This window comes from Macrosteles quadrilineatus, unplaced genomic scaffold (assembly GCF_028750875.1).
Source record: "Macrosteles quadrilineatus isolate MER2022 unplaced genomic scaffold, UCM_ALF_1.0 Scaffold_51__1_contigs__length_872494, whole genome shotgun sequence".
Lineage (NCBI taxonomy): Eukaryota > Metazoa > Arthropoda > Insecta > Hemiptera > Cicadellidae > Macrosteles > Macrosteles quadrilineatus.
Genome location: NW_026542644.1, coordinates 581,904 through 607,252, shown reverse-complemented (window position 1 = coordinate 607,252; position 25,349 = coordinate 581,904). Strand labels below are relative to the sequence as shown.

Sequence of the window (25,349 nt, the reverse complement as noted above, 5' to 3'; positions counted from 1 at the left end):
GGAAATATAGCAGCATATGTTTAGTTACGAAATGGATTGACATTTTAATTGGTAGGTTTTAATGTACGTACTTTCTTCTACACGCACACGGGCTCCATACAGTTCATAGAGTTTATGTTATAAACCTGGAATATTATTGACCTATAATTTTGTAACAAAGGTTATCAAAAACATTTGTAAGAGGTTCAGAGGCTAGAAAAATGGATTTGAATTGTTAAACAATTGAGACATACAATTGTGTAATAGAAGTTATAAAAAACATCAGTGACCTACTTTTGTGTAATAGAGGTTAACCTGAAACATTATCAACCTCTTCATTAAGTGAAAATGATAATTTATGGATAAAAACCACCTATATATTGTGTAATGGGTGTCATATTAAACATAAGTACTATGAAAAAATAAAATTCCTGTATATATTACTAGAGTTGTAGTTAAATTCAATTGCTTTACTAAAAAAACTATTTTTATCGGAACCAGAAATGTTTATGAATTATAAGAGATTTAAGTAAGAATTATAAGTAACATAATTCTATGGAGATATAATAAAGGCGGCATACCATAAGGGAAAGAAAAAAGTCTTGTACGTGTACATCAACTTGAAAAATTTGTTCATACAGATTTTATATTAAATATTTATGGTTAAACCGATTATAAATACAGTTCAGAAGAAATTAACTACTCCGATGTGTACAGGGTCCTTGTACGAGAACAATTGAAAACATTTCACCATCTATAATTATGCTCAGTATTAAGCACCAGGCAATCAAAATAAATACAAATTTTAATGTTTTACTCTGTATTTAACACTAGGCTTGCCTTATCAACAGCTGGTGAAGCCTGGCTATCTGTCCTCGAGCTCGAAGACACCTCGCGGTTCCCAAGAAGGAATCTAAGTGGTTGTGTTGTAATCTTAGAGCCTTCAGGTAGAACTGCTCAGCTTGAAGAATCATACCTGCAGAGCAAAATAGAAAACACTTGATCATCATGAATTGAGAAGAAGACACCACTGAGGTGCATAATAAAATCCAAATCTGAGTGAAGGATGAGTGTAAAATTCAGTGACATGATCTGAGTAGCTTTGTGACTCACTAAGATCAGCTGTTTCATTTGCCAGAAGCATTTATTTTAACCTCGACTATCAGGGAATAGTGGGTCAAGATTCGAACCATCAAAAAGCTCCTGACTTTTGTCAGGATCGATCTAGCAACCTTTTGATTGTCATGCTAGCCCCATAACCACTCATCTACCCAAGTTGGCAGGAAATGAATTTACCTTCACAGTTGACCTCGTGGGAAAAGCTCCCACCCATCAAGCGTCGTTTCCCTAGACCAAGACCACTGTGCGTAAAACCATTTATCCTTTATCATTGTTAAAGTATCTTATAGTTAAATGATTAACACGCTCGGACTTCATGTAAATTATTTGAATGTGAATTTTATTCCTAGGTGGGCAATGTTTAGGACCAGGTAATTCTGAGAGTCCAAAGTTGTGGTTATATTCAGGGTCAGTGTCAGATTCAAGCTCCTCCCAGCCGCTACTTTCCGGGCTTTCCGGTTGTTTTTTTTTACTTTTATTTAGGATTTGTTGTAGGCCTACATCTAGTTTTATTTTTTTGGTTCTTCTTCTGTCTAGGCCTATTGTTTAGGGTCCTCGACACAACACGAGACCTCCCTGTAGAAGTACTTGGCTCATCAATAGTTAGGCCTACAGGATCATCAGGATCTAGAATATCATCTTCACTGTTGGGCGTAGAACAGGTTTGATTTACACTTGCATCACATTCAGTCCTATCCTGCATAAGAGGGTTGTCACTGTCACTATCAGACATCAAGTTCCATTTTGCCTAAAGTTGGATAAAAAACTATTACCAGTCAGTAAAAGAATGACGTCACTCACCATGATGGAAAAGCCAGTCCGCGTAGTAGGCTTGGTAGTCAGGTGAGTTCGGCAGAAGGCGGGTCACGTGGTACAGCAGCTTGGCTGCTATTGGCGGAGAATGAAGCTTGGCTAACACCAGGTAGGCAGGACTGTAGGAGGTGTCCAACCGAAGACATGCTTCCAGCATCTTCACAGCCTCGGCTGTACGATTCATCTTCCTGAAACAAGAACAAGATGAGATTCCAGCACCAGATGGACGGGGCTAAATCTAGCACGCTCAAATAATCCTAATAAACGTATGAGTTCTGTAAGAAACAAAATTGTTTTATATAATTTTATTAGATTGCACAACAAAGTTTTCCTCCTTTGCAGGTTTTTTTTAGATATGGAGACCAACATATTGACATAATCCATGAAGTAAACTCTCATCACCCAAAATGGACTTAGAACAAAAGACAGATTAAGGTTGCCTGTACCACCGTGGTTTTGCATTGTGACGTATCTTCAAGTCACCGTTGTTTGCAGGTTTATCGGTGTTTGAACCTTTTGGATCTCTAAGCTAGGAATCTCACACTCAAATACAAGTTTAACAACACTATCAAACAAACTCATTGTGCTTTGAAGTTAAAATGATAACCAATAGACCAGCTATACAATCTGATGTAATCCTTTTCGTTTTACTCAACTTGAAACAATGCAGGACAAATTGTGGTCATCTAGTCATGATAGGATTTAAAATGGTGTACCAAACCACTTTCAATTGAAATGATGGTTGTAAATTTTCTATGTAAGATTTTGAACAGATACATCAGAGGCTAAGAATATATCATACATAAATATTAAGGTGGATTCCGAACCACAGGGACACGATATAACGTCGCTAAACCCCTTGAAATCTTCCACCTCTAACCTCCACAAACATCAACCATTCATCAACCATTCTCATAAAACTATCCAAGTACACTCCACCCCATAAGTATGCAGACTGGTTGCATGGTACAGTCACTGTTAATAACGATGTGTCAAAATCTGATGGAGTAATTTCACTGAGTCCGTGCGTCTGTCTTGAATACCGAAGTAGTTCATTACAGTCGCATGTTGTACCTGACTCTCATTCTCTTGCAAACTCCAATAAGCGAGTGCCATGTCAAATGTCATGCTTCGTCTAGTGTTGGAGTAGTTGTAATTAAACTTGTGTGTTTTGTGTTCTCCATCATCTAGTTTTTCAGTTTGCATTATGCAAAAGTGTTCTACGAATTGATTTGACTTGTGGTTTTTCTTTTATGAAGTTTTTTGTTGATGATAGATGTTGTTTGAAGAGTATATTTAGATTTTTTTTGGATTTGGAACATTACAAAACTGTTTTATTATTCAGTATTGTCAAATGATACAGAATGTTAATGCTGCTTCACGTTGTTGTATTAACACACTCACTAAAGGGAAAACCACTTATAATATTTTTTTTTTCAACCACATGTACCCTACAAAAAACATACAACCATTTTCATTACTTAGAAAACGATCCAGCATGACATAATTTAAACTATTCATCCAACAGTCCATTGTAGTCTTAAGACCTATTCAGACTTTCGTAACTAAGAGAATCATAATGTCGTGTTTCTGCTAAAATAAAATATGCTTTGAATAAGAATAAAGGCAAACTTAAACTATATGTGTGTCCATAGGAAAAGTAGTTGTTTTATAAAAAAAAAACAGGGCTTACGAGTATTTACAGTGTATAGTTACGTTCTTATGTGTATACACTTAACATTAGCATAAATTCGACAAAAATACTGAAAATGTTTATTAAATGCAGAAAATGCAAAAAGAAAAAATAACTAAAGTGTATGTCAAAAGCTGACCAAGCCAGTTATTCTATTTTAAAACTTAACATAGGCAGAAATTCGACAATATTACTGAATATCCTTATGAAATGCAGAAAATGCAAAAAAAAATCTAAATGTTAAGTTAAAAGCTAACCAAGTCAGTTATTCAATTTAAAAGTGTTAAAAATAAACGTTTGTAAAAATTTACTGTGGAAAACATATTAAATAGTTTGTACCATATTTACGTTTACATAAAAGGGGCCAAGTTTCTTAATTGGTCGATTTGAAATAGGTTTTCGTGTGGTAAGTGTACTTTCAAAAGTACGAACTCACTTACACAAAATGTTCTTAACCCAATTATAAAAAATATATTTTAATTCATTTTATACAAACACAAATCACTAATATTCACCATTAATCAGATTCAATGAAAGTGCTTAAGCATCCTGATAACTCTCCCTCTTCAAATCCGATATCCCAATACTTGGTACAAAATCATGAGCGCGGTTTTGAAAGAGGTTCCCGCCAAAACAAGTGATTACATCCCGCGGTTTATGTCGGTTTTCAATGGATACTTCAAAAGTAAAGTGGTCTGAACATTGGGCGGTATGTAATCGTGTAATTCTCTGCTCTAACGAGTTTTAATATTGCGCTGCAAATTTCATTAAAATTAATACCAAACGATTTTACACGAACTAAAGTCCTTTTGTTGAACATTTTGAGTGGTCGGATTTTCACATAGATGTTTTCTATGAATATGAATGTGATTTTCTTTACCAAACTTTGTGAAATATCTTTTGAATAACTTCTGAATAAACATTGAACGTTTTATTTACGGAAAGTAAATAAAACATGTTCAATAACACTTGAAACATATGTTTACACTTAAATGCCTTACAAGGGAGTACATTTTAAAACAAGGTAAGTGGTCATCGATTTCGATCGGTTATTCCTAATGATTATTCGATGAATGGGGTGTATACAATATTAACTTTCAGTAAATATTTTATTAAAAAGCAAAATATAATTTAAGGTTCGAAAATAACATAATCGTATTTTTAAGGTTTGGCATTTAATGGAAAATTTTCAATTTCATAAAAAGAAAATACGAAATTAAAAGACCTATTGAAATTGAAAGTATCTTAGAATATTCTATGATTAAAATAAAGACAAGACTTTAACTTGACTATATAAAACGTCAGTAAAAGAAAACCCTTTAAATATACCCCTACATTAAAAAAATTCTTTCCCCAAAATCTACAATTCACTGCTAGCTCCTTATTACATGATCCGCTGTGAGTTAAAACGAAATTAAAATATTCTATTTAGTTTCGAAGTTTCTTTTCCAAATTTATCCGATCCTAAATAAACAATATTTTTGAAGCAAAATAAATGCGCTACTACTGATTTCCATACAAACATATTTACGATGATATGGATGTTTTCTGTTGTTGCTATAAAAATATATATTTTTTTATGTAAGGGTGTCTGTTACTTTTGGCATATTTTATCCAAGCTATGTTACTTAAGTCTAAACTTATTATACATATCTATATTTTTAGTTTCCATTAATGTGGGAACTACCTGGTTATGATTTGAAATTAACTTGTTAGTGTTGAAAAAAATACGATAATTAGGATACGATAATTTTTACTCTGGCACCATAATTTTCAGGTGTCTACCATAATTTACCACTTCACTGACCTGTACACTTGGCCTAGGTTGTAGTGTGCGTTGACGTGGGAGGGAGAGATAGTTATGGCAGACTTGAAGTGGCCTTCAGCCTCACTAGGGGAGCTCATTAGGGTCCCCAGATTGTTGTGTGCGCTGGCGTACCCAGGCCATAATCTGCAACAGTCAGCATTGTACAATTAGTTGCTCGAAGAAATGTATAATTAGTTGCTCAAAGAATTGTACTTTAAGTTGTTTGAAGAACTGTACAATTTGTTGCTCGAAGAACTATACAATTGGTTGCTCAAAGAAATGTACAATTAATTGTTGGAAGAACTATACAATTAGTTGTTCAAAGAACTGTACAATTAGTTGCTCTAAGCACTGTACAATTAGTTGCTCTAAGCACTGTACAATTAGTTGTTCGAAGAAATGTACAATTAGTTGTTCAACGAAATGTACAATTAGTTGCCCTAAGAAATGTACAATTATTTGCTCGAAGAAATGTATAATTAGTTGTTCGGAGAACTATACAATTAGTTACTCGAAGAAATGTACACTTAGTTGTTCGAAGAACTGTACAATTAGTTGCTCTAAGTACTGGACAGTTAGTGGCACGAAAAACTGTACGATTAGTTGCTCGAAGAACTGTACAATTAGTTGCTCGAAGAACTGTACAATTAATTGTTGGAAGAACTGTAAAATTAGTTGTTCGAAGAACTGTATAATTGGTCGCACGAAGAACTGTACAATTAGCTGTTCTAAATACTGTACAATTAGTTGTTCTAAGCACTGTACAATTATTTGTTCGAAGAACTGTACAATTAGTTGCTCGAAGAACTGTACAATTAGTTGTTCTAAATACTGTACAATTAGTTGTTCTAAGTACTGTATAATTAGTTGTTCGAAAAACTGTACAATTAGTTGCTCAAAGAACTGTACAATTAGTTGTTCTAAGAACTGAACAATTAGTTGCTCAAAGAACTGTACAATTAGTTGCTCAATATCGAGTACAGTTCAAAAACAGCATTCTTTATTTAGTATAACTAGGTTCTAAAAAAACGGAATTTCAAGGATTGTGAGAATTTTACCGTTAAAAACATGATTGAAATTTATTTTGTTTGGCTGAAATAATTTAATACGATAGTTTGACTGCCTTTAGCAATCTGAACTATATAAGTTCCATAAGGTTGATTTTGAAGTCGAAACTTCGAATCTTTAATTATTTAATAAGTACAGCGACTTTTGAAACCTGAAACTGATAAAGAAGCTACCTCTCATTAATTGCATTCAGATAAATTCTTGTTGCACTTTTTTTACTAAGTGTAGTTTTTAATCAATCATTTTTAATCCTTTTCACGTTTCTAAGATAAGAAAATACTAATTCATAACTATATTACTGTTTAGGACTAGTTACGTATAAAAAGGTTATGTATAAAGCAAAGTCAGGGTCAAACTTTATCCAGAATAACCTCTTTAAACTTTTGAATCATCGAATCAATCTGAAAATATACTAATGTCCTGTCTAAGGTTTACCATGTAGTAAAAGTCATATTTACCTTAAGATATACACAAAATGTTACTTATACATTATTTTTATTGAGACAGCCAAATAAGTATTAAATGACGGCCTTTTTCTAAGGATAATTTTAAAAATGTTGTTTATCAAGATTTGAACAACACTATACATTTTAATATATGTCTTGAATCACTTAAAAAGTAAAATAAATATTTTTGATTGTCAACATTAATTATAAAAAATGTATCCACTTAAACATGATTGTTGTTTTTCATAGTATGTTCACTAACCAGTATACATTAATAATATAAGCTATGTATGATTGTACTAAAAATATTTAAATTAATTTATTCATCAGAAGCTACAACGAAACACTATACCATTTTTAATCATGCTGAGACAACAAGGAGGAAACGGTGAACATTTCAATGCAAACTGTATCAAATGTCAATGAAATGTAAATGAAAATTTTCATCGAATTCAAAAGCAAAGTGCAATAAAACGTCGTGTAAAGAATACTTTTGATTCATCATCTCTTTGTCAAGTAATATTCGTGCCAAATGAAACTGAACTTTAATAAAACATTGCATACCTTTGTGACTAGATTTTCATTGTGTGCAAAGAATGTTTTTCCAATTAGACTAGGAGAATACTATGTCAAGTAAATAGCAAATCAGTTATAAGTCAGCTATTTTTCTTTTAGATACATCAATTTATAAATATTAATGATTTAATAAATGTTGTTCCCTTTAGGACGTGTATTATATCAAACACTTAAGCTATGTTAAGTTGGGAGTGTTTTTTTGAAAATTGGTTTTCGTTAGTGATGGAAGAGATTCATTTCGTTTTTTGTTACTAGTGTCAAGCAATCTTTTTTCTCTATTCATTCTACCATGTTCTAACCCAGAATTATTTTCATCATTACTTGATGCTCTAGAGAGAGTCACAGCATAACTAAAAAAATTCCCGTGCTCTATCGCTTTACCAACTCCCTTATACAATACTCAAGTATAACTTATTTATATGTCTTATGATCAAGGAAAATAATTTGTTTTAGTTCAAAAATAATAAATTACCTTATAGCCTCTTTGTAGTGAGTGATGGCTTTGTCCAGACTGTTATTGTCTCGAAGATAATTCGCCAAATTATAATGCATTTTGGCATTTTGTGGCACAGCCTTAATTCCTGACCTGTAAAAAAAATATTTATTTCAATTTTAGAAAAATAACATCACATTACTTCACAGGTTGACTATTTATGATAGAGTTCAAAAATAAGTTTTGGTTGCTTCGAACCTTAATCGATTTGTGCAAAGAGTGAAAAAGGGTTCTAATGTATACAATATGTAAATTTTACGTAAACCACTCTACATAAAACTAAGTAAGCTAAGCTTAAATTATAGAAATAGACGATTCAGACTGGAGAGGACTAAGTCCTTAAACAGCCACAGTAGGCTTCCAGCCCTCTGGGACTTCACGAATACACAACAGTTTTAGTGGGATAAAAACCAAAGTAGCTATTAAAAAAGTTATTAGTGAATTATATTTTACATTTTATAATATCTATGGACTGATAACTAATAAAACAGTACATTTTAAACCAAAGAAATAAGGAGAGGGATGCTAAAACCACTGACAGAGTTTTTCCTTTTCCATTTAAATTAACTTTTGTACGAAATAACTTATTTTAAAATCACAATCACACCAATAACTAAATTATTTAAATTACCTCATAGAAAATCTCATATGTGGGTTAAATGTTACATTTTCAAATATGTGTAAAGTTAAAGCTCAATAATTCGTATAGTTTAAAGCAAACAATTGTTGAAGAAGCTTGATAAAATTGCAGATAAACCTTAAAAATTATAAAAATAACATTTAAAATCCATTCTTTTTGTAACTAATTTCTACAGCCAAACTAAACATAAAGTGCAAATTTACAAGGATTTGTCAAAAAGATTCGTTGCATTTCAAACTTTCAAAACAATACATGTGTTTGTAATAAGTAATTCATGTGTTAGTTACAGAAAGCTCAAACCCTACGGAGTATTTTACAAGAAAACCGACGTTATTTTCAACATGTTTCTCTGACAGTTTGGCAAGTCAAGGTCTAACTCACTTTATAAGCGCCTCCCTGGAAGACCACGCTCTGTTTCTATCGACTGTTCTGTATGTAAATGTGGCTCCCAGTAGCAGCAGAATGATGAATACAACATTTCTTCCCCTCGGAGACGACGCTTGGTGTAATGTCTGAGCTCCGTAGGCAACCAACAGAGCAGCACCTAGACTGTAATGTAAAAATAATACAGTTTTTATTAAACTTGTCACTGCTATCATGACGATTAAAATAAAAACTAAGAAGGATAGCAGAAAATGAAAACGTCTGACTCAGAGTGCACTTTTAAAATATTTATTTCAAAACGTATTATGGGATGGTAAGTTCATCACATTGTAGATTAAATTTCAGTCGAGGATGAATCATCGTTCTAGTACAGCTTTAGAGAAGTTAATATGATTTTATGTTGATGTTTTTTTTTCTTTTTGACCCACTTGAGTGCGTTATTATCTTCTATTCAGTATAATTCTGTCACTATTTGCTACACGCAGCCGTTACAAGTTTCTAAACACTTCCAAGACGATGTATTCGACTATAAAGCAGCTATGAATCTATATGACCCCTTTTAGATTTATCATTCTTGTGGAAAAAATTAAGATATGTTCATGTTCATGGTTGAATGCGTCGGTGTCTTCTTTTCGTCTATAATACAAGGTGTCAATGTATATAAACGTTAAGGCGTATCTGTGAACTACTTTTTGCCTTCTAGTTCTACAAATAAAAACTATACTCTGTACGACAGAACCTGTCCCCTAACCGGGTCTAGCTGGGGAGTGTAGAATGGTTTAAGACCCAGGCAGACAAAGGGTTAGGAGACAGGTTCCATCATACAGACTATATAAAAATCCTTAAGTCAACATCAACATATATATGTGTGGTTTGACAACACACAATAAACCCGCTATTGTACAACAGAAAAAGAGAGAATCGAAGTACCCAAAATCAATGCTCACACACAATTACTGTAGTACAATCATCAGTAAACCAGACATACTACAGGCTGTTAGTTGACTACCACCACTTTGATCTAGAATTACCAAAGTTTGAAGTTCAAAGTGGTAGCAAATAATTTACAGGATGGCGTCATTCAGATCTACAACGTTCGTAGTGAATTAACCACTTGTAATTATTGCTGACAAATGAACACAAGTGCTTAGTTAGAGTCGTTCCGACGACCAACTTTGTTCGAGGAGTTAGTTTCATTAACTGATTGGATGTAATGTAAATACGGTTGCGAAACTAAGTGTTCTTCAGAAATATGTATTACATTTTGAATAGGGGGGTATGATGAAAACAGTAAATTCCTTAACCGAGTTCACCAAAGGAAAATATATGAGTTATTGGTATTCTTTCGATTTTTTTGGTATCCCTTCAATAGTTTCGAAAAAAATATACTTTATATTATCAAAATTATTTCAAATGTTTATAATCTTACAATAATTTATTTTAATGCTCCGTAATCCAAGCAAATGTAATTAAATATTACGTCGATAAAATGTAAGTAATCTATTTTATGCAAAACACTATTCCCCTCTCCCCTACTGATAGTTTTTCCTCACGTTTCCTTTTAAGACTTAAACCTATACTTTAAAAACCTAAACCCAAACTCAAAAAGTTATTTCACTCTAAGCTTGATTAAAAACCGTTTGGGGTGAGTCCATGAATGTAATTCAAGGGTTGAGTTGCCTCATTCGAGACTTATTCTTCTCATATTCTTATGAACAGATAGTAAAATAAATTCTGATAAAAAACTGTAAGCTTACTATGACCCTGATTCCTGTTTACACTTGCAAAATAAGTGTCTTTCGTCACAATGTGAAACATTTGCCATAAAGTATTAAAGCCAAGAACTAAAGTTCAGACAGATGTATCAAGGTGGCGCTAAGAAAGCCTGAATCGTAGATCAAAGGGACTTGGTAAAGCATTATGCACGTCAAGCATCAAAGGACCGCCTAAGTAAGCTCTTAGCAGCTTGATTAATATGGACACCAATTTGGTGATGCAATCAGAATTGATATATTTATACTCATTTATAATTTCATTTATTTCCTGTCGGGGAAAGATTATAAATTAGATTTTGTTGTATGATGATTTCATCTTCACAAAGAAACACATATTCGAGTTACTGCAGACGTTGGCAATGCAGCTCTGATCGAGGCTGATGTGAGTATGTGTAACTTATGGAAATAAAGGTAAGGCGGGTTCCGAAACGTATTTAACTGTATGGCTACTGGGACAAAATATTCCTTTAACACTTAACAAAAGCTTGACTCCAAACTTAGAAAACGTGCTAATATGAACCAAAGAGCATGTCTGTTGCTTTGTAAGGATAACGATGATGTTTTTCAACAAATGTATACTCAATATTTCATTTGCATTGAATATTGAGCTTAAGTTATTTGAAACACTGATGGTTAAATAATAAAAAAATATGTCAAACCACGATTATATATAACTGTATCATGTAAATTTAAACCTCTATTTGGTACCTCCAGTTAGTAACTGGTACTAAAAGCGTGAATACACAAATTTAAATCTTTACTAAAGCCCCTTTGATTTATATTTCATTTCATCTAGGGTAGTCAATACAATTTTATAATCACATGGCTTACTCATACAAATAGAGACCCTTTTCTGGAGTTCGCCTCGAGGTATGTGCATTTCATCCTAACCATAAACAGATTTGGCTTTCCCCGTTTGATATTAAATCCTTTCATCACTAGCAATAACACACCAGGTTCTCTTTGGTATCAAAGGTTTGATTTTTTTTTTCATTACTAAACGGGTTTCCCATTCAATTTGCAATAAAAAGTTAAATTATAACGTTTATTCTTAAGTATTTTTGTTTGTTTTGTGGATATAAGTTATTATTATTAATTATTTTTTTTAGATGGCGACGCCACAATTGCGTATTTTAACCCAACTATGAGTGAAGGATGGGTGGCGCGATCCTGTAGTCTTGTTAGTGACTAAGGCTGACATATTTCTTAGACACAGCTGTTAATAATATCCCAGACAGCCATTGAATGGTAACTAAAAGGGACCTACAGTTTATAGTGGAATCAGAACCACACTTTTCCCTTGTAATTAACGATTTGGTCTAATTATCAGTTAGTACTGCGGATAGTCGTAGTGCGGACGTTATTCCACACCAGGAAGGATCGCATCCACAGTGCATGCCTATAAATATCCACAATTCGTGACCCCCTAGTAGCTGGATTACAGGACGACGCCGTCCCAGTCAATTTAGGATATACAATTTAGGGCTTATCACACAATCACTTTAGCTATAACCTCACAATAACTAAAACAAACTTAATAATTTTTACTGCAATGCACACAGTTGCATTGCGTTTAACTTTTAGCTTATACATGTTGAGAAAGTGGCTGTGAAAAATCAAATGCAGACGCTAATTAATAATTTATTTTGTACATACGCCAAACAATAATATTTCACCTCATGTGTCACACGTTTGTTTTATTTTCACTCAGCTGTTTGCAATGCAGACGTAATAAAAATCATAGTTTGTTTTAATCCATCATCTTGTCAAAGACCGAAAGACCTGTAAAACATCTACTCATCAAGAGAAAGAATCATCTAGGCTAGTATATTTCAATCGATCAATCAGATAGATCACATGGATTAATTTGCAGACCGTTATGTCTTACAAATACTAAAACATTTCCGTGCATGTTAGGTGTATAGTGTGCGAGTGTTAATCTAAAATATATTGCTTGGACACACAATCTTGATGATGTTTAAACTAAATATAAGCTAAACTGTCCTTTTGGACACAACTGTCTCTCCCCCTCCCCCCTCTCCACCCACTCCACTAACTCACCCCCAATTGGCCCGATAGATTGAGCCATTCACACTGGGGAAATCTTTGCCGAGTTACTTTCTGTACAAGGTTAACCCCACTTTCTCATACATATTTTATATTTAACATAAATGAACGAACACATTTTATTAACTTTTAAAATTAATTACAAGGACGGAGTTTATGTTGACTCTCACTTAGATTAACAAGTTAAAGTTAAGTGTGCGAGACTTAACTCTACCTCTGAAACCAGACGAGGCAGATCTAACTGCCAGAAAGTTTGATTTCACTTTATAACGAAATGTGTGTGTTTTATGATTACGTTTCAAAGAATTATATTGAATATCAAACTTTCAACCATAACAATTTTATGAGTGTTATTGTGTCTTAATATACTCAAAAAGATGCAGATGATAAAATACTTATGTGAAAAGATAATTTATTGAAGGCAAATTAATAATATATCACCAACTTGAAGGTAATTTAAATTCTGCACTCTGTTCAATGTGTTATCATAAAAACGTGCACTAAAGATTCTCTAATTTGACTATTTTGTGGTTTTATATATTTAGGCAAGTTTGTTTCTGCAAAATTTAAAGGAAAATAATAATTAACACATGGTAAAGTTTAATCAATATCAAGCAATCTCTTTGTCAATAATACAGATTCGTTGCAGTTAATTCTACAACATCATAAACATAAGAAGGCATAAGATAATTTCAGTTCGCCTGAATGAAAATTATTTACCATGGTTCTGTAACAAAAGCTCAGTTCTTTGGAAAACAACACCAATATCCGTTAAAAATTCCCTAAACTAACATCTGTTATAATTGTGACTTGTGGCTAAATCGAAATCCTCATCCACTTCTATGTTGACTTTCTCTTAGTTGAATTGAAATTAGCTCAATTGTTCTCTTCTAAGCAAACGACAACACTCTAGTTCACGTTCACAACAACTGGGAGGTAGATTGAGCTGAATCCTAATTCGACTCTGATTAGTCAAGACCACTCTGACAACCTCTGATTGGGCACGTGGACTTGATTGTCCGCTGTCAAAAAGAGCAAGTATTGCAGATTGTCTTCTGTATTTGACGAGCGTTTTCAGAGTTGCTGAATCAATCTCCGAGAGACACGATGTTTGTTCAGTGGATTTCGAACGAATGTTCGCTTTGTTTTAAGTTTAAACAGCAACAGTATGCATTAATTCTTGAAGAATTTAAACTGGTCACTTTTCCAAGTAGTGCTGCCAGTTACAGAATTTACAATTGTTTGTATTAATAAGTTCATGCCATCAGAGAAATAATATGTAAGTTTCACTTATTTAAAAAGCTCCTCTTTTCTCTACGTAAATTTTACAATCCACAATTAAAATTTAAGTTGTTCTCACCTAGGGATGTAAAGCACCCTCTCAGCCACTACAAAGCCGACAGTGAAGAATATATTTGCGGCAGGCAGGAAAGGTATGGCTAGAAGCAGCACACCCAGGACTAGAGGAGCAGACCGCTGGTGCTGTAATAAAACAGGCACAAGTTTTATAATAAACGTAAAATTATATTAGGACAGATTCGTATAAGGATAAGTCAATTCCAAAACAAACAAAATGAAGCGTTACTGAAAACATTTCCCAAACTATTCTTATACGTGCAGAAATTGAATAATGTTAAGTTTTGCTTGTATCCAGTACGATCCTGACTATAAATGAAGTGTCTGAACAAGAGGTTCCATTTAAATATTCATGTTGTAGGCAGTTTAGCTACTTAAAGAATTTCAGTTTGATTAAAGAAGTCCGTGGGCCTGGGGCTGTAAATTTTTGTTTTGCAAAGTGGAAAGGGTAGACTCGGTGGTGTAATAGAATGAATTTAGTGATGACGTTTATTTGACATCATGTGAAGGAGAATTAACTACATCTGTTCTAAGGTTTTGTAGTCCTTCACAATAACGAGTAAGCTATTGACTAACCTTGTTGAGGCAACAAATATCTGAGCTTTTTTTAATTTTCATTATTGTATGTTATAGTTTTTATGATTCCCAACTGAAAAACTGGAAAAGTTTTGTAAAATATTACATCTTTCAAGACTCGTAACTTTTCATAGCAGGAAAATATATAATTAAAAATGTAACCATGTTAGTTGCCTTATTGATTAGATACTTGTAATTAGATACTTGAAAAATGTAATATAATAGATACTTCCCATTATATTACATTTTTAAGCCAAGAAAATGGATGAAGTTCAGGACCATTTCAACAGAGCGAGCTAGTGTATCCAGCAAACACCTGATTGATTAATCTTTTTACACAGAATATTGTCATTAGTTGGTAGACCATCTCAACAGATCACAACAAATATTTTTGGCTTCAACTGTTTACATTACATGGGAAGTCTATTCTGTGTATAGTCAGTGTTACACTCATTGATTTGTTTATTTAATTATATTCGTTTTAGAACAAACCTGATCGGAATCGAAGAAACATAGCTAGTCATACAAGCATAATGTCAACTACAGTATCGAAAGCAAATTGTACAATCATAACTGTAGAAAAGCGAATGAGAGAACCAAATCGGAATTTAATTTGCTAGTCGGGAACCATTACTTTGTATTCAGTGGCCCATCCTAACCAAAATGCATCAAACGAACATGATTCGATGTTTTTTGTATCAGCTGTAGTTTATTTTTATTCCAATTTCACATTGTGTCAAAAAAAGTATTCTGCTACCCAAACACCTTCAAGCTCCCTTTAACATTAAAATCACACAAAGTTTAAAATGACTTCTAAGTTCTCAACCAACAAGCCGAAAGTTACAGAAGTTACAGTCGGCAGTTCGTTAACTAACACAAACTGTAACGGGCTTGCGGCGCGCGATGAAGAGGTGTCAAACGTCAAGTAGATACTAATGAAGCCCTCAGGTCTGTGTCACGTGATCAGCCGCCATCTTGAGTCGACAATAGCGCGTGCCTGGAGCGGCGAGTCAGGACGGTACTAACGAAGACCTTCGGGCAACGCGTGACAACTCATAGTGGAGGGTGCTTCTTTTGAGCGGGCGGGGGCGGGGGGTTGTTGAAGATTCGTGAAGAATGCGTTGAAGAGAGAATGGGAAAGCTGATGTATTCTTTTTTAGTGCAAGTTTTGAAATTGCATAAATCATTGAGGGTAGGCATTTATAGATGGAAGTAAAATGAACGTACAAAAGTGTAGGGGGGGAAAAAATAATAGGCAAAACCACAGGGTTTGGTTTGGTACTGCATTCTTTATGTCTATGATACATTGTTACACCTTAAAAGTTCATTAACTTAAACATAAAGAAACAAAATCAGCTGATGAAAATCAAAAAAAGAATATGTTGAAACTTTATGTATTACGAAGGTGCTTGTTTTTATGAAGGGAAGGAAGAAAAGGTTATGGAACAAAAAATTATTTGAGGCTATAATGTGTTTGCTGATGATTTTTTATTTCGGCATCGGGTCAATTTGTAACTATTGCATGCAATTTGAATATGTGCTTATATGATGAAAGAAAAAGTAGATCGATGTACAGTTCCAACATGTAAACCCCTTAGAGTTGGAGAACATAATTGGTATAGAGCACAGAATGGATTGCCAAACAATCATGGATTCTATGCATTGATATAGATTTTTTTATTGGTACGCATTATACTATTAGGTAGTACCACTTACAATACTTACAATTTACTGAGATTAAAAGGAGAACTGGGTTTGATTTTTTACTTCATCAAGATTTTCCTTACATGGTTGTAGATATTTCACAACGGTTAGGTCTAACGTAATTTAGCAACGACATTGCATATCTAATGAAATACATCCCTTGATTTTTTTCAACACAAGATAAAGGAGTAGCCTAAAATAATACTATCTTATATCTAATTGGATCGTTAACGGAGGGGCAGAGTATAAAAAAATACATAAATATTACTTGTCTTACCTCAAACTCAGCGATGAGTCGATAAGCCAGCAAAAGGCAGAAGGTTAGAAGCAAACCAGTTGTAAGGTTGCGACAGTCAGCCAGTGATGTCACTAGAGGTATAGAACCCATCTGCCAGTCATGACTGAGAATGGAGGGACACAACAGTAACCACCAGTTGAAGGCAGCTAGGTACCAGAACGTCAATAACCTGTGACAAACATGACTACATCACTACAATGTAACAGTCAGTGACGTCACTAGAGGTATAGAACCCATCTGCCAGTCATGACTGAGGATGGAGGGGCACAACAGTAACCACCAGTTGAAGGCAGCTAGGTACCAGAACGTCAATAACCTGTGACAAACATGACTACATCACTACAATGTAACAGTCAGTGACGTCACTAGAGGTATAGAACCCATCTACCAGTCATGACTGAGGATGGAGGGGCACAACAGTAACCACCAGTTGAAGGCAGCTAGGTACCAGAACGTCAATAACCTGTGAAAAACATGACTACATCACTACAATGTAACAGTCAGTGACGTCACTAGAGGTATAGAACCCATCTGCCAGTCATGACTGAGAATGGAGGGACACAACAGTAACCACCAGTTGAAGGCAGCTAGGTACCAGAACGTCAATAACCTGTGACAAACATGACTACATCACTACAATGTAACAGTCAGTGACGTCACTAGAGGGATAGAACCCATCTGCCAGTCATGACTGAGAATGGAGGGACACAATAGTAACCACCAGTTGAAGGCAGCTAGGTACCAGAACGTCAATAACCTGTGAAAAACATGACTACATCACTACAATGTAACAGTCAGTGACGTCACTAGAGGTATAGAACCCATCTGCCAGTCATGACTGAGGATGGAGGGGCACAACAGTAACCACCAGTTGAAGGCAGCTAGGTACCAGAACGTCAATAACCTGTGAAAAACATGACTACAATGTAACAGTCAGTGGCGTCACTAGAGGTATAGAACCCATCTGCCAGTCATGACTGAGTAGAGGTTAGAACCCATCTGCCAGTCATGACTGAGTAGAGGTTAGAACCCATCTTATAGTCATGACTGAGTATAGGTTAGAACCCATCTGCCAGTCATGACTGAGTAGAGGTTAGAACCCATCTTATAGTCATGACTGAGTAGAGGTTAGAACCCATCTGCCAGTCATGACTGAGTAGAGGTTAGAACCCATCTGCCAGTCATGACTCAGGGTGGGAAGTATAACATCTGTTTTTAGGCATACAATTTTTTTGATTTCGGTTTCATGTAAAATTATTAGTACAAGTCATACAGATAATGAAGTTTTTTTTTAGCAGATACAGTATCTGCAAATATACTTTGGCTTACCGAACATGTAAGCAGGGATGGAAAGCGGTTGGGTTGTCCTGACTAGAAAACTTGGGCAAAGATCCTTGCAGCATGGCAATACGAAACGCCAGCAACATGCTAGTCTGAAAACAACAAGGTATATAAGACAAACCTCACTAACAGTTTATCCTTAAAATATATAAATGATTTAGATGAGGCAATATATGTTTGTTTATTGTGTAAGTAGTTTCAAAATAACTACATAGTTATTAAGACCGACTTAATTCATAAAATAATTATGAACTTTACTACTGTAAGGTGCATTAGGTAATTTTTTTTATCCCTACTTATAATGTGACGGACTGAGAAATAGTAAAATATTACATAGATATGTTACGCATACAGATAAAATAAGAAAAACCATTCTTATCATTCGGAATGTCCTTGTTTACGTTCAACCATAAAATAAAATACATTTTAACACAAATTTAAAATACTAAATTGAATAATTATGCTACATTTTATGTATTTAGAAGAACAAAAACTTATTTAGGATACAATTAACTTCGGTTTTTATCTTTCTACTTTGACATAAGCAAAGTTTGTGTAGGGAATGAAAAACAAAAGCGTCGTTTCAGCTCTTTAAGTAGTCAGCATAACGTATTTTTTCCCAGAACTCGTATAAAGGAAGCCGAGTAAAGTTGAATATCTTGGCTTCCCCACGTTTGCCTTTGACAAAAAGCCAACTTGACTTTATTTTGGTTGCAATGACGTGTAAAACCCAGCGTTAAGGCTTCTTCTTATTCAAAGTGTAAAGTTCAAAGAAAGATAACAGCTAAGTTTTGCTGATTTGAAAAACGTTTAGTTTTTGTTGAAAGCTGTTACGATGGTGAATACGCCCCCGGTTTCGTTATTTTCAATGTTTTAATGGATTTTTTTAGATTCTCGCCCAAACCTTATAAACCTTGTGCACAAACAGATGTTTCAGCTACGTTGCAATCCCATGGTCTACTTATAAGCCTGGCCCTCTGCTTAAAAAAACCTTGTGAATTAATTAGTCAAAAATAGTAAATTAGTTAAACTAGTTTAATTTTGTCTCACACCGAAAGGACAAGCAAGAAGTAATAAAATGTCTGACTTTATGTGTAACCTACGAAAAATCCACTTACTCTGTCAACTTCCACCCTTGTCCACCGTTTATTTTATGTGTGTCCACCAAATTTAAATTAAACCCCTTATAGTTTACACTTTTATATAACAGGTTTTAGATGATGTGATACTATTTTAATACATATAAGTATTGAATAAATGTATTATGTATACTTACGGTAAGCAAAATTTTGACAGTTCTCCTTGCAAATGAAAGGCTTTCCTTGTTCCAATGGGCTTCTGACAGAGCTCTGAAAAATATAAAGATAATATATATAATAATATATATGATAATATATATGATAATATATATGATAATATATATGATAATATATATGAGATATGATAATATTATCAAAATAGTGTGACGGTGTTATTAAAAAATGTAGACTGTAGAGTATGGGTAGATGTACGTTTTATAAAGAGTTTTACATCAGATAAAAACTTAAATTTACTATAACAAATATGTTGTGTTCTAAATGATAACCTATGTATGAACTGGATAGTTTGTGTGTACATATTTTGTTCATGATTTTATAGTTTTTAACGCTCAAAACTTTAACAGGAAATATGCTGCATACCAAAATCTTCAATATGGTGTTTTAAATCCTAAAAGTTAACAAGAAAGTATGAAAAATCTTTTCTATATACTACTATTTAGCTTAATCAATTAGTATAATTATCAGTAAATATTTGTAATAGAATAGAATATCTATAAACAATAATTTACCTCTTAAGATGAGGCCAGCAGTGGTAGAAGTCATAGCCTAAATTGACCAATAGCACAGTAACTCCAGTCTCCTTGGCTAGCATAGAAAGACCCGCGACTACACAGCTCCATAAAACACTGCTTTTCCATCTCCACCCCTCACTGAACAAATAAAACATTGTCTTAGGTAACAAATAATAGTTTGTAGGTTGATTTACATGAAACTGTTAACCTTTGGAAATGTCAAACATGGAATATAGGGGATCCAAGGATCTTCCTGAAATTTTTACACAGAAATGTCACTGAACTATTTGCTAAAATGTGCTACGCAACAACTGGATAGCATTTCTCCAGCTGGAGCTCCTTTTTTTGTTCGAGGGACAAATATTATCTTAATTTTTCTTATTGTTTATAGTGTCTACAATAGGTTAGGTTACCTTTTTATGTCCAAGTAATACTACGGAATTACTAACGGAAGTACCTACAATGGAAGTAATTTCACTTGGACAGAAAAAGCTAACTTACCTCTTTTAGATAATTTGTGAGAAAATCCAGAATGAATACATAAAATGAATGTGCATAGTGCTTGCATTATTCACTTTTAAGTTTTAATGAAACCCCTTTGAAATCATTCAATAGTTTAGTTGAACGCTTGAAAAATATTAATTCAACAACTTTTACATCCCAAAACCCCCTGGTATTCATTTTGCAACCACTTAGTTAAGATACAGTTCACATTAGAACCAGATGTAAATCCAACCAGAGTCAAAGTTTATTACAACCTTGACACAAGAAAGTTCTCTGTCAGCCACAAACTGCAATTCAAGACAGTCGTATGCTAATATAATCACTTTGTTCCCTACAAGCTTGTGATGCTGACAGTTTCTTGTGTATGTCTTAGTCTCTAAAACAGACTTGTAATGGCCCTTGGAAATTTCAAAGTTAGATTTCACTGCCTATGCAATGCTATTTTTAGGCTTTAAAATATTGTAACCCTCTATCAATATAAAATTCGTCGTTTCTTTCAAATCAAAATTTTCCAAAACATTTTTACAGTTTAATATTTTACCCATCCTAATCTAATGTTCACTGCTTTTACACTTTAATTTTTTTATAACTATATTCAACTTACTCATGGTATATGATGAAGGAGAGAAGGAAAAGAAGGCAGGCAAGTACATCAGCTCGGCCAACTACACCTGCTACCTGCGAAAGTATGTAATATTTTAAAACAAATTTATTATTTTTGGTAACAGAAAAAGTTGAGTATATGATTTGACAGCCCGGCTACCACTAGTGGGAAGTGTAGCCTCTGCTAGGCCACAATTGACTGAAGTATCCATGATTACTTCTGTTATGATTATTTTATTTAACTGAACAAGTGTAATATTTAGGGAGGAAGTACCCACCTTCTCCTTAAGTACTAAATAGAAGCAAGGTCTTTTGCAGAGGTTCTGAAATCCTGAATTATTGTTTCATGTCCTATTCATTTTCTGTGACGGAGAGATTATTTTCCATCGGGTTCAGAACTTTTATTTTATTTTTAGTGCTAACGCTGTGCACCATAGTAATAAATGTTCCACAAAGCTAATATATGGAGATAGGATATTGGTCTGGTGAATCCATTAACAGACATGACCACACGGGGGTACTTTTGCTTCAGAAAAATGTCTTAGAAAAGTATTTAAAACAATGGATGTACAAATTAAAGTGTCCTGGGCAGATTAAACTCATTTCAAGTAACACAGTAGGCTACTTTATCAAAATTGTACACTGACTATTTAGAAACAATAGTGGACTGAGAAGGAGTTGGACTAAATGTTACCATATACTAAATATAAAGAACATATAGTTGATTAAAAACCATAATCCAATAGTGCAGTATGCTTGGTCGTTTAAGGATTTATTGCACGAATTTAGCGTTTTTTTTGTCTTATAAATATAATAATTCTCAAGGCTTTTAAGTTTCTTTTGAATTAAAATCGACTTTAAAGGTTATTTTAGAAAGCAGTCAAATTGAAACTATAAAACCGCAGTGAGCAGAGTCTCTTGGGAGTACCTTAGTTTCCTCTCGCCACGAAGTTGGTACAAACTTTTTTACTCGCTCTTGAGTGGAAACCAAACAGAAAGTTTTTCTTTTACTGCCACTCGAAATCACAAAATAAGCAAATAAAAGTCCTCGATAAAAACTTGATGCTGGAACCAACGTTTGGATAACTTTGGTAATCTTTGCTGGTAAATTAAAATGCAATTCAAGAGTTAAACTATAATCTTATTAGTGTTTATTTAAATAACTCTTTAAATTAACTTACACTATTTCTTAAACTATTTTATATAATGTATGACTTCATTTGAAATCATTAAATTAATACGTTTGACATAAAATTAAATTGTTGAATGGCTTTTCATGGATTGAATTCTCTTAGTAAGGGACAATTCTTCAAGCTGTTTTTTTTTCCTTCAGGAATGGTGGACCTATCCTTGTTAAATGTATTCTGACCATTTTGTTAGTAATTATTTATTCGTGAGTGGTCAAGAATTTTAACATTTTAGGATAAAAACTGACTTAATAAATTTGTTGATAAAATCAACGTAATTTTTTATCATTACAAATAACTACTGGCTGAAAAATTTTTAAAAACTAAAGATTTTCAAATTAAACATTAATCTAATTTATAGGTTAGTAATAACACTTTTCCCATGTTGTATTATTGCCAAATAATGGCATTCAATATAGTTTGACAACAGTGTAAAATGGAATTTTTATCAAATGGTTTATTAACAGTGTTAGATACTTCGAATTTCAATAGGACAACATTAGCTTTGTTTCACAAATTTGGAACTGATGTTATTGGTTTTAGGTAGCATATGTAATCTTTGGTTTTAGCGATAAAAATGTGTATAAAGCAATGTAAGTTACAGTTAAAAATATATATGTACTAGTAACTGATGATAAAATAATTACTTATGTTTTAAATATGCAAAACAAATCAAGTATTCAGAACAGTTGCAATATTAATTAGCATTTCATTTAAATAATTACTCTAATGCATTATACAATTTGATTTCCTGATATCATTAATACAGATAGCTGTAGGTAATCAACGTCAATTTGTTATAACACTGACAAACATTTTACCATATCGATTTATAATAATTTGAAATATTGCTTGACGGAATTCATCCATACGTCTTTAGCACAAGTCTTTTTCGAACTTTAGTTTTAGCGAATTTCCCATATAGGGAATAAGCTATTACCGTAGTACTCATGGTAAGACCTGGACGCGGGACCGATTTTTTTTTCGTTTTGAGGTCCCTAGAGGCGAAAAACACCATCCGTTCAAATTCATATATATATATATATTTATATATTTATATATATATATATATATGTCCGTCAGCACGATAACTCGAGCAAAAATGATCCGATTTTGATGAAAATTGGTACAAACGTGTAAAAGTACGTTTATTCGAACGAGTTCGCAATCCAGCATGATCGGACCATGGGAACGGGGGTTTACGGGGGGTTTTATGGGGTAAAAATAGGTTTTTCTAATTTTTGACCCAAAAAACATGAAATTTAGCAATTTCTTTCCAAACCATTTTGTAGAGCTTAAAAAAACAAATAATTTAGTATATTGAAGCGTTATTATGCGCCTAATGGTTACGGAGAAAATTCCAAAAAATTGTAAATTTAAAATTCCCATGTTATTCTTATGGAGAATAAGTAAACTGTTGTAGTTTGCTTGTTTGTGAACATATTTTGATCAAATTTGGAAAATGTTTTTATTTCTTACTAACTATTCACATTTTACAAAAAAATCAGTTTTACCCTCCCTGATGCAGCAAACCTAAGTACTTGTTAAACTTATTCTATTTAAATCAAGAATAAATATATTATTAAGTATATTTTTAAGTTATTTTAAGTTATATTTTTAAGTAGACATTTCAGTGTAAATCCAATCAGTCAAATGGAAATTCGCTTAGTCTGCAGGTTTGCTGCGGCGGGGGTATTAATATTTTAACAAGGGAACATCTTTACTAGTGATTCCCTTCTTTACCAGGGTAAAATTGTCAAGAACACAACTAGGTATTCCGGCGTCAATATGACCCGAGTAGAATGTGGGTCATCTTGACGCTGGAGCACCTTGACGTCGGTAGATTTGGGCAATTTTAACGCCAAGTTGATTCGTTTTTGTGAGATAAGTGTAACTATAAATGTCTCATGGGTCACTACACTTTACAATTACCTTGAGTAATTATTTGAATAAGACGTTAATCGTTGGAGTAAGTATTCGAATAACCTTTTCATTGCACGATTCGAAATTGAATACATTTGATTTCTTGTTCATTATTACAAAATCGTATATACTTTGGCTAAAACTGCCTTTAATTACTAAACACAAACCGCTGTTCTATTAATGACTGTTCTTATTTTAGCCACAAAATAAATAAATTACTAATAAAATTCACAGAACCTAATACCGACGAAACGACTAATCATTTAATGATCCTGTATAATGACTATATTTACGGTCCGTCAATTTAACACCATTGTTAAACAAATTCAGCACAAAGCTCTAATATAGTTTCAAATTGCTGGATTAGAGATTACTTTGAAGTTCAAATAAAGATTTATATCATTAACTATGTTGAGATTTTTTCAGCTAATTCATCATTATTTCAAATATGAAAAACTATTAAGGTTTTGGTGTAAACATGTAAAGGTTTATTCAGTAATATAATTACAAAACTATATAACGTCTATTAAAATATGCTTAATTAATTTCTGAGTTGTGATTCGTTAACTAGGGGGTTCCAGCAAGGAACATCAGCCAACGAACGTCAATTCGACAACTTTAGCCTCCTCATAAACGGGAACAACACTTTTTTACGTCAGATTAGGAAAGTACTTGCTCAAAAATTTCAGACCCATTTAAGACTCTTTGTTTAAGTTGTGAATTTAGATCAGTTTGCAACCAGCAAAATCTCCTGTTCTGTAGTCCAAGTCCAGCCAATCGCTAGAGCCAATTTTCTAATGAGTAATATGACTTTACCTCCTTGAATCAGTTGCTCGACAATAATAAGCTTGCCCATACATCCAATGAAAAGATGGTCTTATATCTTTAAACTAGGTTTAAACTGTAAACTAGGTTTACTAAGGTAATCTGTGTAAAAAACCCTCCAAAGTTAAGCAATATGATGATTTAAGTTTAAAAGCTTAAAATCACTTTAATGAAACTATTTACATTCATCGACAGTGATCAGCAAAACTTACTAAACGTTAGTCAAGCTTCAAGTTCTTACCAAGAACTTTTATTTGCTTATTTTGTGATTTCGAGTGGCAGTAAAAGAAAAACTTTCTGTTTGGTTTGCTTTCCACTCTAGAGTGAAAAAGTTTGTTCCA

At 33.4% G+C, this 25,349-nt stretch overlaps 1 protein-coding gene across 1 annotated transcript in view; it reads right to left on the bottom strand.

Moving 5' to 3' along the window:
* LOC129005988 (protein O-mannosyl-transferase TMTC1-like) overlaps positions 1-25,349 on the bottom strand; it is a 105,971-nt gene that overhangs the window by 5,718 nt on the left and 74,904 nt on the right. Inside the window, exons 3-15 of the mRNA XM_054435069.1 lie at positions 21,075-21,148; positions 19,964-20,104; positions 19,412-19,484; positions 18,124-18,227; positions 17,579-17,698; positions 17,183-17,257; positions 16,774-16,963; positions 14,221-14,342; positions 9,016-9,183; positions 7,974-8,087; positions 5,412-5,555; positions 1,900-2,099; positions 820-955 (exon numbers count right to left, since the gene is read on the bottom strand). Of these exons, the coding sequence (XP_054291044.1) occupies positions 820-955; positions 1,900-2,099; positions 5,412-5,555; positions 7,974-8,087; positions 9,016-9,183; positions 14,221-14,342; positions 16,774-16,963; positions 17,183-17,257; positions 17,579-17,698; positions 18,124-18,227; positions 19,412-19,484; positions 19,964-20,104; positions 21,075-21,148 (1,661 nt within the window). The remainder of the gene's footprint in view (positions 1-819; positions 956-1,899; positions 2,100-5,411; positions 5,556-7,973; positions 8,088-9,015; positions 9,184-14,220; positions 14,343-16,773; positions 16,964-17,182; positions 17,258-17,578; positions 17,699-18,123; positions 18,228-19,411; positions 19,485-19,963; positions 20,105-21,074; positions 21,149-25,349) is intronic.